The sequence below is a fragment of the Bos indicus x Bos taurus genome, chromosome 7 (assembly GCF_003369695.1).
Source record: "Bos indicus x Bos taurus breed Angus x Brahman F1 hybrid chromosome 7, Bos_hybrid_MaternalHap_v2.0, whole genome shotgun sequence".
In the NCBI taxonomy this organism is placed as follows: domain Eukaryota; kingdom Metazoa; phylum Chordata; class Mammalia; order Artiodactyla; family Bovidae; genus Bos; species Bos indicus x Bos taurus.
The window spans coordinates 39,061,502-39,079,321 of NC_040082.1; the positions used below are offsets into that span (position 1 = coordinate 39,061,502).

The following is a 17,820-nucleotide window of genomic DNA, read 5'->3' on the forward strand; positions in this document are numbered from 1 at the left end:
GAAGTTACAATAGACATCACAGAAATACAAAAGATCATAAATTCTTAGAAAGGTACAATCTTCCAAGACTGAACAACAAACAGAAAATATGACCATGTCAATCATAAGTATTGATATTGAAACTGTGATCAAAACACTTGCAACAAATGTTGACAGGCAAATTCTATCAAACGTTTAGAGAAGAGTTAACACCTATACTTCTGAAATGTTTCCAAAAAACTGCAGAGGAAGGAACATCCCTAAGTTCATTCTAGGAGTCCACCATTATCCTAATACCAAATTCAGACAAAGACATTACAAAAGGGAGAAAATTACAGGCCAATATCACTGATGAACACAGATGCAAAAATCCTTAAAATATTAGCAAATCAAATCCAACAATACATGAGAAGGATCATACACCAAGATAGAATGGGATTTACCCCAGGGATGCAAGGATTCTTCAACATATGCTTATCAGTGTGATACACCACATTAACAAACTGAAGAAGAAAAACCATACGGTCATCTCAACAGTTGCAGAAAGAGAATTTGACAAAATTCAAAAACCCATTTATCATTAAAAAAAAAAAAAATCTCCAGAAAGTGGGTACAGAGAACCTATCTCAGCAAAATGAAGGCCATATATGACAAACCCACAGCTAACATCACTCTCAATGGTGAAAAATTTAGATCATTCAGGTGGCACAAGTGGTAAAGAAACTGCCTGTCAATGCAGGAGATGCAAGAGATGCAGGTTTGATCTCTGGGTCATGAAGAGCCCCTGGAGAAGGAAATGGCAAACCACTCTTATTTCTTGCCTGGAAAATTCCATGGAGAGAGGAGCCTGACGGGGAGTCCATGGGAGGGCAAAGAGTTAAGACAGGACAGCAAACACACACCACGCCTTCTAAGACCAGGGACAAGCACGTCTGCTCTTCCCACTTCTATTCAACACAGTTTTGGATGTCCTACCCACGGCAATCAGAGAAGGCAATGGCAACTCACTCTAGTACTCTTGCCTGGTGAATCCCATGGATGGAGGAGCCTGGTAGGCTGCAGTCCATGGGGTTGTGAAGAGTCGGACACGACTGAGCAACTTCACTTTCACTTTTCACTTTCATGCATTGGAGAAGGAAATGGCAACCCATTCCAGTGTTCTTGCCTGGAGAATCCCAGGGACGGGGGAGCCTGGTGGGCTGCCGTCTATGGGGTCACACAGAGTCGGACACTACTGAAGCGACTTAATAGTAGTAGTAGCCATGGCAATCAGAGAAGAAAAAGAAATAAAAGAAATTCAAATTGGATAAGAAGTAAAATTGTCATTGTTTGTACATAACATGATACTATCCACAGCAAATCCTAAAGAGGCCATCAGAAAACTATTAGAGCTCATCAAGGAATCTGGTAAAGTCACAGGATACAAAATTAATATACAGAAATCTCTTGCATTTCTATAAACTAACAACAAAAGACCAGAAAGAGAATTAAGGAAACAATCCCATTTACCATCACATCAAGAATAAAATACCTAGTAATAAGCCTACCTAAGGAGGCAAAAAGACCTGTACTCAGAAAACTACAAGATGCTGATGAAAGAAATCAAAGATGACACAGATGGAAAAATATATAGTGTTCTTGGATTGGAAGAGTCAATACTGTCAAAATGACCATACTATCCACAGCAATCTACAGATTCAATGCAATCCCTATCAAATTACTGACGACATTTTTCACAGAATTAGCTAACAAAAATTTTAGGGATTTGTATGGAAACACAAACGACCCTGAATAGTCAAAGCAATCGTGAGAAAGAAAGATGGGAGTTAGAGGAACCAGGCTCCCTGACTGCAGACTATACCACAAAACCATGGTCATCCAAACAATGCAGCACAGGCACAAAGACAGAACTAAAGATCAGTGCAGCAGGACAGGAAATCCAGAGATACACCCACGCACCTAGTTTCAACTAGTCTGTGATAAAGGAGGCAAGATCATACAATGCAGAAACATGGTCTCTTCAATAAGTGGTGCTAGGAAAACTGGACAGCTATATGTAAAATAGTGGAAATTAGAACCCTCCCTAACATCACAGACAAAAATGAAAAGGATTAAAGACCTAAAAGTAAGGCTGGAAACTATAAAACTCTTAGAGGAAAACATAGGCTCAACATAAGTCACAGCAATATCTTTTTTGATCCACCTCCTACAGTAATGAAAATAAAAATAAACAAATGAGACCTAATTAAACTTTAAGTTTTCTACAGCAAAGGAAATCATAAATAAAACGAAAAGACAATTCACAGAATGAGAATATTTTTAATCAATGCAATTGACAAGGGGTTAATCTCCAAAACATACAAACAATTCATGCAGTTCAAAAAAAAAAAAAAAACACACACAAACAACCCAATCAAAAATGGGTGAAATATATAAACAGACATTTTTCTAAAGAAGATATACAGATAGCCAAAAAGCACATGAAAAGATGCTCAACATCACTAATTACTAGAGAAATGCAAATCAAAACTACAGTGAGATATCACTTCACACTGGTCAGAAGGGCCATCATCAAAAGATTATATTAACTGAAGTTAAGTCAGACAAATATCATATGAAATCACTGATATGTGAAATCTAATAAAAAAAAAATGATACAAATGAACCTATTTACAAAACAGAACAGACCCACCAATCTCAAAGTCAAATTTATGGTTACCAAAGGAAAAACACAGGGAGGAAGTGATAAATTGGGAGATTAGGATTAACATACACACACTACTAAATACAAAATAGATAACTAATAAAGACTGACTATAGCACAGGGAAGTCTTACTCAATATTCTGTGGTGACATATGAGAAAAGAATTTGAAAAAGAATGGATATACACACACACACACACACACACACACACACACCTGATTCACTTTGCTGTATATATGCACTAACCAAATTATAAATCAACTACACTCCAATATAAATTTCTAAAATTTTAAGATGATAAAAAATAAAAAACCAGTTATAAATAATTTGTTGCAAAAACTAAAAGGAGTATGTTTAAAAACTTAAATGAGCATGATGACAATGATTTAAAAAAACAGATCCATGAAAAAAGGACAGACATTATTTACAAAGAAAAACAAAATGAAACCAAGATGGAAGAGTCAATAACTGAAATAAAATATTCACAGATGGGCTCAGCAGACTTATATCAGCATAAGGAATAAGTAAACTTGAAGTCAGAGCAATAGACATCCAATCTGAAGAACTAAGGGCGGGAAAAAAAGACAGGGGGGGCGGAAAATGGACCTGTCACAATATATGTGATTAGAGTTCCAGAAATGAGAGACCAGGTATTTGAAAAAGTGACTAAAAATCTCAAAACTGTGATGAAGAGTTAATCTAAAGATCCGAGAAGCTCAGTGAACCCCAAGTACACAGATCCATCTTTTAGAGACACCAGAGTCAAATGTGCTCAAAGACAAAATCTGAAAGCAACAAGATAAAAACAACTTATCAAGTACAGGGGAACAACAAAACTGTCAATATCTGATTTCTCACCAGAAACAATGAAGGGCAGAGGCAGTACAATGACACATTCTAAATGGTAAAATAAAAAAGACTGTCAATCAAGAATTAGATATTTAGGAAAACCATACCTCAAAATAAAGGCTAAATAAAGACATTCACGATAAAGACAGAGAATTTGCTGCTATCATACCTGCCTTACAAGACATACTAAAGGGAGTCCTTTGGACAGAAAATGACAACGGACAGTAAAAGTTCATGAAGAAATGAAGGGCATTATAAATGGGAAATACACCAAATGCTCTATAAATACGTTATTTTCTCTTTTAGGGCTTCCCTTGTGGCTCAGCCGGTAAAGAACTGCCTGCAATGTGGGAGACGTGGGTTTGATCCCTGGGTTGGGAAGATCCCCCGGAGGAGGGAAAGGCTATCCACTCCAGTATTCTGGCCTGGACATTTCCATGGACTGTATAGTCCATGGGGTTGCAAAGTGTTGGACATGACTGAGCAACTTTCACTTTCAAGAAAATTTAGCTAAGAAACAGATGGCTAAATCAGAAATATTAAAATGGTACAGTAAAAAAATTATCTAACACAAAAGACTGTAGTAAAGGAAAAAGGAATAAAAAAGACATGAGACGTATAGAAGACAAAAAGTCTGATATAAATTTAACCATGTCAATAAGCATAATGTGAATGGACTAAGCACTAATGAAATGGCAGAGACTGTCAGACTGAAATTAAGAAGATCCAATTACATGCTGTCTCTAAGACACACTTCAGATTCAAACATGCAAACAGGATGAAAGTTTAAGGATATCAAAAATATATGAATCAGTAACCATAAAAGAGAGTGGATGTCTTAGTTTGGGCTGCTATCACAAAAGTATCAAAGACTGGGTTATAACCAACAAGCATTCTGGAGGCTGGAAGTCTAAGATTAAGGGGCTGGCAGATTCAATATCTGGTGAGTGCCTGCTCTCTGGATCCTAAGGGTCTTCTCACTACAGCCTCATGTGACAGAATGGTCAAGGGCTCTTGGATCTCTTATTAGAGCACAAATCTCATTCATGTGTACTCCACCCTCACGACCTAATCATTTTCCAAAGGCTCCATCTCTTAATTCCGTCATATTGGGAGTAAGCGTCGAAGATATAAATTTAGGGAGGATGAAAATATTGTCTATAGCAGTGCCTCTAGAAGTATCAGACTAGATAGTTTTAAAAACAAGAAATATTGCTAGAGACAAGGAACATTTCATGGTGATAGGAGAGTCAAGTTAGGAAAATATAATAGCTATAAAAACGGATATCTACCTAACAGTAAAGTGGTAAAGTTATAAAATACATAAAGAGGACAAACTGCCAGAACCTCAGACGCTTCCCAGGTGTCCCTTCCAAATCTGTAATACCTTCTTTCTCACCCCAGTCCCACATCCCCCAGCAAACACTCAATTTGTTCTTCATAAATTAACTTGAAGAATAATTTATGTATTATTAACTGAGGTTAACATAATTCTAAAACTCTGAAATATTCACTTATGCTTGCCACCTTGTGAGAAACGTATCCAGAAAGGACTCCAGAGATCTTAGAGGCTGCTCTAGGCCCCTAAGTATTTTGCAGACTACACTCCACTGAAGTTTAGCTACAACTTCGCTAACAACTAACACTGCCTGATTGCTTTCATGTGCTAGTCATCTAATCCTTACAATAACTTTGTGAAAAAGGTAGTACTATTATCCCACCTTACACCAAGTTAAATGATGGAACTAGGACAGATCTGTCCAACCCCTCATGCTTTTAACTACAAGAGTATATTGTTTTTCACTGTATGGAAATAACAAATTGTTTGCAGGAAGAAATAACTGAGCAAGACATAGAAACTGCTGCACAAAGGTAAAAGCACAGAGCTTACACGTTTCACTGTCCTGAAGAAAAAGTGACTTTAAATTCCCTTGCTACCAAGAATTAGGGCACCTGAAAGAAGATGACACTACTTCAGAACATTCATCAAGTCACAGAGATCTGATCTATAAAGATTCTGAGACCTATGTTAAAAATAAACCTCTACCTCACTGTGAATCAGGGACTTGTACCACTGGTCTTGGGTTTTTCTTCTATAGTTAATCCAAGTTCATTTTCCAGTAAGTTAGCAAAATGGATTCCTTGAAGATGGATGAATTCAATCTGCAAGTACTTATTCTTTGAAAGTGAAAGTCACTCAGTCATGTCCAACTCTTTGCAACCCCACGGACTACAGTCCATGGAATTCTCCAGGCCAGAATACTGGAGTGGGTAGCGTTTCCCTTCTCTAGGGAATCTTCCCAACCCACGGATTGAACCCATGATTCCCTTACTCTTTGCCCTTACAAATATACAGATGCATGGGATCTTTTATTCTGTTTTCTAGGAAATTATTTTCTTGGGTCATAGGGTAAAATAATTTCACATGACTTGGGGCACAGTCCTTTATGAAAGAACTAAAATATTATACTGCAGAAAGCCATCTCCACAGCACGCTTTTATACTTTTAAAATAATTCTCCAGTTATTTTAAAATTTTATTACTACTCAAATCTCTGGTAATCCAATCTGAATCTAAATGAGGTTCTAATGCCACTATAACCTAAATTTAAATGATAATCTGACAAACAGGAAGAAGGTAAGCATTTGGGAAAGGAAACGAACCCAGCTGACACTAAAATATACCTAGATCTTCGAGGCACAGATGGACATTTTGAAACAGTCCTGGGACAAGTTGGTAGTTATTTGGAAAATGAAAACTTTGGATTTCTATGTCACACTACACACAAGAATAAACTCCAACTGGACTGCAGATCTAAATGTAAAAATCTATAACTACTGGGAAAAAACAGGTGAATTCCTCTTTAAGCTCGGTGTAGGGAATGGCTTTCTGTAACTCAGAATCCTACAGAATTTCAACTGACACAACTTTAGATATTGGTGTAACCTGGAAAAAATATCAGAAGGTGTTCAACCGTTCCCTTATTAATCACAAAACATCCACTCTCCACCAGAGACCCTCTCGATGCAGTGGCTGGCTAGGGATATTTCCTATACTTTAGGTCAGTGAACAAAACATAAATACAATAAGCTTGACTTGGAACTTACAAGTGTATATGCCTTCTATCATTATTAAATGATAAAAACTTGCATTAAGTACATTAAAAAAACTTCTCATAATTAAATAATTCTGTAGTGAATATGTGTTTATAGACAACAGGGAGAAAAACAAGAGGTTCACTATCCGCAGATTAATTTCCATATTGTAAATCTATCAGCAGCTCTCTGGTTCCCCCTGCAGCTTTGTAAAGTAATTGCTACAAAATAAAAAAGTACAAACTAGCACAGTAAGCAGAGATCTGGAGAAGGCAATGGCACCCCACTCCAGTACTCTTGCCGGGAAAATCCCACGGACAGAGGAGCCTGGTAGGCTGCAGTCCATGGAGTCTCAAAGAGTCGTGTCAGAGACACGACTGAGCGACTTCACTTTCACTTTTCACTTTCATGCATTGGAGAAGGAAGTGGCAATCCACTCCAGTATTCTTGCCTGGAGAATCCCAGGTACGGGGGAGCCTGGTGGGCTGCCGTCTATGGGGTTGCACAGAGTCGGACACAACTGAATCGACTTAGCAGCAGCAGCAGCAGCAAACAGAGATCAATCTTATCTGGCTAAAAAAGAGGAATAAAAAAAGTTACATACTTGCTAAAGGGCTGGAAAGTGGAAGCACAGACAAAACTTTCCGCTTCAGCCCTGTTTAGGTGGGAAAAGGAATCCCTACACTGAAAGGGCTAGATACACTGACCTACAAATTATCCTGAAGGGAATGGTTTATCATTAAAAAGGAAACAGAAGCTTCAGTTTTGTCTTCTTTGAAATAAGACATCATTTGCTTCACACATTCGCTCTTTCCACAAGTCACTTTTATTAGTCTACTAGGAGCTTGGAGGGAGAAATCTCTAGATTGAAGCTGTAGTTAGAACCTCTCACTAAGCCTTGTCCTTCTGAGGAAAGACAACTGATCTTGGAAACAGTTTCCTGTTTCTTAACTCAGAAAATCCCATCTCCCAAAACTCAATTCAACAGAAGTAAATTTTCTTATTTTGGTACTGCTTACATTCATCTTTTAGAACCCTGAGCGCAAGATCAGGGTAAAAAAAAATATATATATATCCTATTAGTAAGCTCTTCTTCTGATGTTAGATGGAGTCAGTATACTGGTTAGTCAATACTTCTTGTTTTGGAAGCTTAATCATTTGCATCCATCTAGCTCTCTGTCTCCCAAAGTGGAGTCACAGTTCTACCTGAACCAAAATGACATGGAAAATAAGCCACAAGGATTTACTGTATAGAACAGGGAACTACATTCAATATCTTGTAATAACCTATAAAGAAATATAATTGAGAAAAAGTACAACTGAATCGAATAGATGCTTTTGAACTGTGGTGTTGGAGAAGACTCTTGAGAGTCCCTTGGACTGCAAGGAGATCCAACCAGTCCATCCTAAAGGAGATCAGTCCAGGGTGTTCACTGGAGGGACTGATGTTGAAGCTGAAACTCCAATACTTTGGCCACCTGATGCGAAGAGGTGACTCATTTGAAAAGACACTGATGCTGGGAAAGATTGAGGGCAGGCGGAGAAGGGGACAATGGAGGATGAGATGGTTGGATGGCACCACCGACTCAATGGACATGGGTTTGGGTAGACTCTGGGAGTTGGTGATGGACAGGGAGGCCTGGCGTTCTGCAGTTCATGGGGTCGCAAAGAGTCAGACATGACTGAGCGACTGAACTGAACAACTGAATCACTATGCTGTACACCTGAAATGAACACAACGCTGTTAATCAACTAACTTCAATTGTTAACAAAGGAGATTACTGGCTGCTACCTCACAATTTTGTGGTAGCAGACACTTATCAGGGCTTTGCATGGTTAGCAAGTTTCCTGTGATTCTCAGACACAATTCAGTTTGAGAACCACTTATCTACACAATGAGATCTTCCTTAGTAAACAAAAGAAACACTGAATGCCATTTTAACTCTTTCATCTGCAAATAACTTCCAAATGTTTTAGAGTAAACGACCCTTACTTCCCCTGGTTTAAAATCAGGATCAGAAATCTAAGGTCCCTTCCAGTTCTTACATTCTAGGATTTTATTTAATCACTTGTCAGTAGCATTCATTAAACTTAATACTGGTAAACGCTATAAAATTAAATATGGCAAGCTTAGTTCAAAAGAATGCACATTAGAAATGAAATAAAAGGAAAAGAACAAATCAGAAAGGGTTTTCTCATGAAGTTAACAGAATATGCAGGGCACTAAGTTACTAAAAACTTTCTGGAAGCAATCGAGAGAACTGTTCCTGGTAATCATGCCCACAGTTACAACAACACTGATAAGATTATGAAAACAATGCAATGGGGACTTCCCTGGTGGTCCAATGGATAAGACTCGGTGCTCCCGATCCAGGGGGCCTGAGTTCAATCCCGAGTCAGGGAACTACATCCGACGTGCAAAAACTAAGACCAGCCACAGACAAATAAATAAAACAAATAATATTAAAAAAATATAATGCAATGAGGCAGCAGATACATGGAAATCAAAAGGATAAAGTAATGTGGGATTTAAGAAATATGGGAGTGACAGGGGAAAGACTGATAAAGAACTTCAGCACTAAACCAATAACTATTCCTGGTTAAAGATTAAATAGCCCTAAAGCAAAAAACAATCCTTTCAATTTCAGAACCTAAGGAAAATGTTTTAAAATCGCAGAAACAACATGTTCTGAGTCCACGCTCACCAAGCAACAGACTTTTTGTAAATGAACTCGATGTGCACACAACTGGCAACAAGGAGCAAATCCGTTAAAAGGAAGCAATCTGCGCTCTCGCTCACAAATAAAAAACCTTTTTCATTTGCACACAAAAATGAAATCACCAGAGACCTGACAAGCTCAAAAAGCCCTCCTCATCTGCGTATTTCTAATGGGCATCACCAGCTACCCAGTAGCCAAAGCCAAGGAATCATGCTTATTCCTCTGTCCAGCCCTCCCAAAGGAATCCAGTATGCCTCGTCAACTTCTCCTCCAAAATGAATCCTGAAGTATTCACTTATCTTCACTCAGTCCACAGTTCAAGCTACCATCGTCTTTCACAGGCTACAGATTAAGCCCTAACTGGTCTCAGTGTTCTGCACCATCCCTGTCCCCATGACCAACAGAATATCAATAAAATGTTAATAACTTTCATCTTTCCTCTGGCTTAAAATTTCCCATCTGTTTTCCATCTGTGCACTCGGAAAAAAATTCAAATTCCTTACTCACAGCTCTCAAGGTGTTCCATCATCAGACTCTCTCTTACTTCATCATCCCATTCTCTTCCTTAATCACTTTGCTCCAGCTCCCAGGCCTTGCATTCCTTGCATGCTCATAAACTGTAGCCCGCCAGGCTCCTCTGTTCAAGGGATTCTCCAAGCAAGAATACTAGAGTGGATGGCCATTCCTTTCTCCAGGGGATTTTCCTGACCCAGTGATAGAACCCAGGTCTCCCGCATTGCAGGCAGATTCCTTACCATCTGAGCCACCAGGGAAGCCCATGCCAAAAATACATCAAGTTTACAGTTACTGTACAACCTTTATACTAACTGCTCCCTTTATATGGAATATTTTCTTATCAGATCCTCACACACTTGACTCCTTTTTCCCGAAAAGTCTTTCCTAAAATGGCACGTCCCCAGAGAGGTCTTCCCTGACCAACCAATTTAAAGTAGTCCTGCCTACATGAAGCAACCTAGACAGATGTCCACCGACAGATGAACGTATAAAAAAGATGTGGTGCAGGTACATAATGGAATATTACTCAGCTATAAAAAGGAGTGAAACTGAGTCAGTTGTAGTGATGTGGATGGACCTAGCATCTATAACATAGAGTGAAGTACATCAGAGAGAGAGAAACAAATACCATATATTAACACACATATATGCAATCTATAAAATGGTGCCGATGAACCTACCTGCAGGGCAGGAATAGAGATGCAGACATACAGAGCGGACTTATGGACACAGAGGGGAAAGGAGAGGGTGGGCCGAATGGGGAGAGCAGCACTGACGTGCACGCATCACCATGTGTCGGACAGAGGGCTAGCGGGAAGCTGCGGCGCGGCACAGGGAGCTCAGCTTGGTGCTGTGACGACTAGAGAGGAGGGACGGGGTGGGAGGGAGGGTCTAGAGAGAGGGATGCATGTATACATATGGCTGATTCACGCTGTTGTACTGCAGAAACTAATACGATATTGTAAAGCAATTATATTCCAATTAAAAAAAATAAAGTAGTCCCACCCATCCCACCAGGCCCCATGCGTTTCTCATCACTCCCCCCACCTCCACCCATACCTCCCAACTAGAATATGAGAGATGAGTGTTTTATTCACCACTGTATTCCTAAATGTCTCAAACAATGTGTGGCATGTGGAAGAAATGCAAATATTTCTTGAATAAATGAATGATAAAATCTCTGATATCTGTAAGACCAATTACTGGCCCTCATGGGAGAGAGAAAACCTTACTTACTCAGCTATTTAATGAAGGAAGACAGTGTGCAAGGTTCCAAGAGAGTGGTCTTTGAATTTTAGTGTGTGCATAAGAATACCCAGAGAACTCCACTTTGATAAGCAGCCCACAAAAAATGATTCTCTTACATCAATACCACCACAAAGAAATATATTCTATAGTTTCCCAAACTATAAGCATCTTTGTATCATAATTTTATTATAGTAATAATTCTCATCTGCTACCAGGTAAGTCCACCTCAGTCAAGCCTTTAAAAATCATTTATTTGCTTTGCAGATCTAGTACATCTCAAATGTGAGTTAAAAATCCCATCCCTCTGGGTACTCATGTCTACATTTAAGTTTTCACAAATAGTCAGGATTGCTGCTGAAACACACGTGCACACACAGTGCTTTCTTGAAGAGATTCTGCCAGTTTTAACCAAACCTTAACTGCCTCCCTCCTCCATTACTCCTAATCTACGAGTTCTGCTGAGAACTGGCACTCACTTGAGCCTGGATCTTCTCAGCCACAGGGCAAGTCAAGTCAACTTGAATAACAGACTTCAGCTATTGATACCTGATATGTTTGGCAATACATAGATCCTATGATAGTAAATCTTTCCCAAATCTCCAAAGGTCAGCTTTGTGTACTTACTTTAGTAAAAAGTCTGCCCTGGTTATAAAGAATAGAAATTTTATTTATTTATATACTCAAATTGGAGTTACTTTTTTTGATGTTGGTCATAAATGTAACATATGCTTACCATAAAAAAAAATCCTGCAAACATTATAAAATTGTATTAAATATAAATGAAAATTCTCCAATAACCACATCCTTCAGAGCTACTCACTTTTTATAATTTGGTGTATACCCTTCCAAGCATTCCTGTATTAACGTATTTTCATGTATAAACTATTTTCACACAGGTTTGTAACTTAAAAGGAATCACTGACTGTTCTATGCTGCTGCTGCTAAGTCGCTTCAGTCGTGTCCAACTCTGCGAGACCCCATAGACAGCAGCCCACCAGGTTCCCCCGTCCCTGGGATTCTCCAGGCAAGAACACTGGAGTGGGTTGCCATTTCCTTCTCCAATGCATGAAAGTGAAAAGTCAAAGTGAAGTCGCTCAGTCGTGACCCCATGGACTGCAGCCCACCAGGCTCTTCTGTCCATGGGATTCTCCAGGCAAGAGTACTGGAGTGGGGTGCCATCGCCTTCTCCAGACTGTTCTATAACCTCTGATAAAGAAAACACCTGCATGTCTCTTTTACTCTCAACACTCACTCAGAACATGTGTAGAAGTTTCTCCCACACCAAACAACTCCAGCTCTACAGTGGACAGCAGCCAGTGTGCTACACTTTAACTTAATTATGTCACAATCTATCTGGAGACAGTGCCAGACCCCACAGGTTATAGGCTGAGTTCCACAAGCCTGGATCCATCCCCACTTCAGATGGCAACTGCAAGTCCAGGATGTCACTGCTGTTTGTTTTTTTTTGGGGGGGGGGGGTCTGTTTATATATATTTTAAACTACAGTTGATGCACAATATTATATGTTATATATAAAGGTGTACAACACAGTGATCCATGATTGTAAAAGTTACACTCCACTTCTAATTATTATAAAATATCAGCTATATCCCCTGTGTTGTACAGCACATCCCATAGCTTACTGCATACACAGTAGTTTGTGCCTCTTACTCCTCTACCCCTATACTGCCCCTCCTTTCTTCCCTCTCCCTACTGGTAACCATCGGTTGCTTTCCTGATTCTGCAAGTCTGTTTCTTTTCTGCTGTATTCACCACTTTGCTTTATTTTTTAGACTCCACATGTAAGTGGTGTCATACAGTACTTGTCTTTCTCTGGCTTCTTTCACTTGGCATAACGACCTCCAAGTCCACCCGTGTTGCTGCTGTCAGCTCTGCTTTTGACCCATGGGCTACACATGGACAGCTTCCACGACAACCTCCTCAGGTTCAACTAATTTGCTAGAGGGGCTCAGAGAACTCAGAAAGAGAGTTCACTTATTAGATTATCACTTTACTATACAGGATATAACTCAGGAACAGTCAGATGGAAGAGATGCGTAAGGCAAGGTTTGTGTGAAGGGGCACTGAGCTTCCAGGCTCTATGGATGTGCACCCTCTCAGCTTCTGTATGTGCTCATCAACTCTGAAGCTCTCTGAACCCCATTCTTTAGGGGTTTTATGGAGCTTTCATTAAGTAAGCATGATTGATTAATTCAACCTTCAGCATCTCTTCCCTCCCCAGAAGTGGGGTGGAGTGGGAGCGGGGCTGAGAGCCCCAAACTGACAACCAGACCTCATCCTTAGGGGTTTTCCCAAAGTCATCTCATTAACTCAGATGTGGTTGAAAGAGCCTTGCTATGAATAACAAAATAAACCTTCATCTCTTTCCACTTAGGAAATGTCAAAGGTCTTAGGAACTCTGTGTCAGGAACTGGATAAACACCAAATACATATTTATTATAAATTATAACACCTGCTTAATTCATTTAACATTCAGGCATTAATCCATGTTGATACAAGATTTATCTCTTTTTAATGATTATGTTGTACACCACACATAAATATGCCAAAACTGTTTAAAGTAATCCCCTCTGTTCAACATTAGTTCTAGTTTTCTGAAATTATGAATGATCCTGCAAAGCGTCTTTATGGTACTCACCAGCCATGTGCGACCATTTAAATTAACTAAAATTAAAAAAATAATTTTTAAATTCATTTTGTCAGCTGTACTAGCCATATTTTACCTGCTTAATGGCCAGATGACTGTTAAAATGTAGTAGCAGTGGCTACCATATTGGACAGTGGAGATACAGAACATTTCCATCACTGCAGAAGGTTCCATGGTATCCCTGATCTAAAGAAATGCTCATATAAAAATTTGCTATCTGTACACTATAGAAATGATATAGCAATTCAAACTCTCACTGTTGGTACATTAGTTGCTACTTCCTTTTCTTGTCAACATCCGAACAATGTTCTCATCTGAGAAATGACATATGTTTTAATTTGCATTTAAAAATTATTACTGAGACTGAAAGTCTTCCCGTGTGGCCCTTTGTGTTTATTTTTATTGTTGAATTATCTGAACTGTGTCTACTTTAAAAGAATCAAGCTTAAACATATCCCTTTCCCAATGACCTATAAAACTAAACCTTATGTGCAACAAAGAGACATTTCTTCATCTGTTTAGCTGATTTCCTAATACTAATTTCACAAAGATATTTATCAAAGCATCATAAAAGAAAGCTAATACTACAACTGCTGTGAGTTACACAGGTATACACAGTTGTCAAAACTCAGTGAGTAGTACACATTATAACTTAAAGTTTTACAACATGTAAATTATATCTTAACTTTTAAAAGGACCAGTGTTACGAAAATTAAGCCAAACACTTTCTGGAAAATCATTTCTCTAATGTTATTAAATAGTACTTGATTTAATTTTCTGAGCCGTTTCTGCTGGAGGTAGTTTATGACCTTGGCTCATTTTTGCCCTTTATCGTTCTCCTCTAGTGGCACACACTAGCACAAAAGCTAACACATGCATGTTAAAACCAAAAGATTTGATAACGAAAAGTGCCTAAGATGCTTCTCCTCACTTCCTGCTACATTCCCCCGCCCATCATTACACTGCATGTTTACCATCTCAGCGCATCACCAATGCATCAAAACCTGTTCACTGAGTGAGTGCTTCAGAGCCGTAAGCTACAAATCTCACTCATATTCTCTGCAGACAAATTCAGATGTTATAGTACCTCATTAAGCCACCTTGCTTATGAGATCAGAAGGAAGAATATATAGAAGACACCAAGCCTCTGTCTCCCAAAATAAATGCTTGCTCAGTCACTAGCCCAGGGGCAGAGTAGCAGGACAATATACATTTTATTAGTGGATCTGCTTTGTAGGAAGACAGTTGTTTTTGTTATTAAATTCTGCATTATATTTTACCTTTGGAATCAAAGAGATCTGGGTTTGAGAAACAGTTCTACTACTTAATAGATATGTGATTTTAGGCAAGTTACTGTACTACCCTAAGTTGCTATCTTATGGAGATACTAACAGTATACATTTCATAGGCATGTTGTAAAGATTAAATGAAAACGCAAGCAACATTTTAAGCTTAGTGGCTGGCATATTACTGGTGCTTAACAAATGAGTTACTATCACACATAATTCTGTTCCTCAAGAAAAAAATGTAAATGACATAGGTCCCAGTCACTGCCCTCTGTAAGTGAATCACACCAGGATATTCAGGCAGTCATTTTTTGCTAAAGGATTAACAAACAGGCAGCATACCAAATTCTAAAGTCTGACCAAAAAATATCCACGACAGGAATTTCAGCAGCCAACCATCAATAAGGTCATTAAAAAAAAGCTAAAGGGTATATATATAAGAAATAGTTACACAAGATGAAAGTAAGAACAAAGTTCACAGAAAAAAAGTGGAAACTTCTTCGCTAAACAGATACACTCAATGCGGCCCCACCATGTCACTGATTTATCTCAGATGCATCATTACTAAAGCAATAAGGACACAGATGGGCAAGTCACTCTTTACCACAAATGATGCAATCTATGATAACAGTATCAATCAAATTTAGCACTTTACAGAAGTTTATGTGGCAAATCATGCACACTAAATAGAATATTTACCTTTTTCTCTTCATCTGGCATGTTCTTCTCCAGCTCCATTAGATATTCTTCATCTAGTTCAGAGGGATTCATATCATCCTCAGGTTTGTTCTCAAGCTTGTCGGCTCCCGGCTCCTCCGTCTCAAATGAGGCACTGGCGTCATGAAAGCACTCCTCCTCCCCCTGGTCCTCCTGGGGCTGGGCGTCGACATCCTTGAGCAGCTCGCTCTGGGAATGCTGCTCTTTGCCACTGGATACTGGAGGGTGAAGACACTCTGCTTCCTGGGGATCTGTAACTTTCAAACCAGTGAACAGATCCTCTGGAACCCTACAGTTCGACTTTTCCCCCATTGCTCAATCAGTGAGGGAGGTGAAGCCGAAACTGCGAAAGAGAAAATAGGTTAAGTAATGCTATCTACCTGCCTATCCAATCCTAACTATCACATTTAAACAAACTTCTGCATCAAATCACATCCGAACTTCTTTTCATTGATTCAATTATATATTCATACATAAAGGGTTGCATAAGCCCACAAATAATGCCAAATGTAATTCTAACTGCTACCCTTTTCAGAACTTCTTACAAGCCAATAGGAGACACCGCTTTTAATGTGATTCTTCCATCTCCTATTGCTCCCAGTTTTTCAGGGTTGCAAAAAATTGGCAGAAGCGAAAACAATGGCAAGAAAAACGATGCGTTTCTAATTTTTATTCAGATTGAATAACCACGTCGTAAATAATTTCCAGCACCACCGCAGGAAGCTCAAAAATAAGTTTCTGGTAGAGTTCAAAATATAATCCGTGCCAACACAGCAATCATCAACTTCACCCACTTGCATGTGATACAGCCCACGCAGGTTACAATGGAAGGGAGGCCTTGGCTCTGGTAGCCCTAATCAGGATTCCCGAAGGGGTCAGAATTAGCCATGAAAAGCGTGGTTCTCAACCCTGGACGCACAACGTTAACACTCAAAACGCTTTAGCAAGTCTTGCTGACCAGACTGTATACTCTACAGATTCTGATTTACTAGTCTGGCGTGGAGCCAGGGCATCTGTAGTTTTAAAACGGCATCCCAGGTGACTTTCAGGTGCAGCCAATTGAGAACTAGTGCTGTAGACGCTGAGTCAGACCGTCAGCAGCTCCACTCCTCCGGTCGCAGTAAAATCACGCAGACTCTTGGGTTGCGACAAAACCCGAATTCGCCCCTATTTCGTCCCAAGAAAACTTTAAACAGCACGATTTTAATACGGAGACTTTGCCTCCACAGCAACGTTTTGTTTTTCCCAGCTCCCAGGCCTAGTGTAAGAACACAGGAGTCTGAGGCTCCTGAGTTAAGGAGGGCCACCCCTACACATCCCAAACGTTCCTCCCCTAGCTGTGTCCCTCACCGCCAAGACTAAAGACCCATGTGGCTACTCACAGCTTCACTGTTCCTCTCGTCCTCACCTTCCTCGCCTCTGAGATCTCTACTTCCGCTCAGTCAGGTGCTCTTCCGTCGGCGCCGGCCAATATCGTCGGCGTTGGCAAAGCATCCTGGGAAATGTAGTAAAACCTCAGGGAGAGGGTGCGGCACTGTCGCTCTATCACGTCATTGTACGGACTGAAAATGAGCGATGGTTGCCATCTTGGGTTACGGCGAGACTCCGCGATACCGGGCTCTGGAGAAAAAAAGGAAAACAGAAAGGCTGTTTCTATAATGTTCCTTTTACTCCTCTGCTCTGACCTCTCAAATGCCAGCTGTGCTGTGTACAGAAGCATGAACCTGTTCAAAAATAGTTTTCCCTCTAATGTTTCTCAAAGTGTATTTTTGTCGAAAGGGGTCTACAGCTAGATCAAAACAGTGTTGATAAATTGTTAAATGGCAACCCACTCCAGTACTCTTGCCTGGAAAATTACATGGATGGAGAAGCCTGGTGGGCTACAGTCCATGGGGTCGCAAAGAGTCGGACACGACTGACTTCACTTTCACTTTTCACTTTATACTCCTCTCATGAATGTACAATGGATTTTTCCAGAGGATATGTGTCCTGTGATAGCGCAATGGATTGAACGCAGGAGCAATGAGAATCCAGGTGT

At 39.7% G+C, this 17,820-nt stretch overlaps 1 protein-coding gene across 2 annotated transcripts in view; it reads right to left on the reverse strand.

Annotated features, from left to right (window-relative positions):
* The window catches only part of TTC1 (tetratricopeptide repeat domain 1), a 48,908-nt gene extending 31,636 nt beyond the window's left edge, over nucleotides 1-17,272 (reverse strand). Inside the window, exons 1-2 of one of the 2 annotated variants that reach the window (XM_027545790.1) lie at nucleotides 17,165-17,272; nucleotides 15,765-16,125 (exon numbers count right to left, since the gene is read on the reverse strand). In XM_027545790.1, the coding sequence (XP_027401591.1) occupies nucleotides 15,765-16,094 (330 nt within the window). In that variant the 5' untranslated portion in view covers nucleotides 16,095-16,125; nucleotides 17,165-17,272. The remainder of the gene's footprint in view (nucleotides 1-15,764; nucleotides 16,126-17,164) is intronic. The other variant, XM_027545791.1, reaches the window with a different exon arrangement.
* Nucleotides 17,273-17,820: the final 548 nt, after the last annotated feature.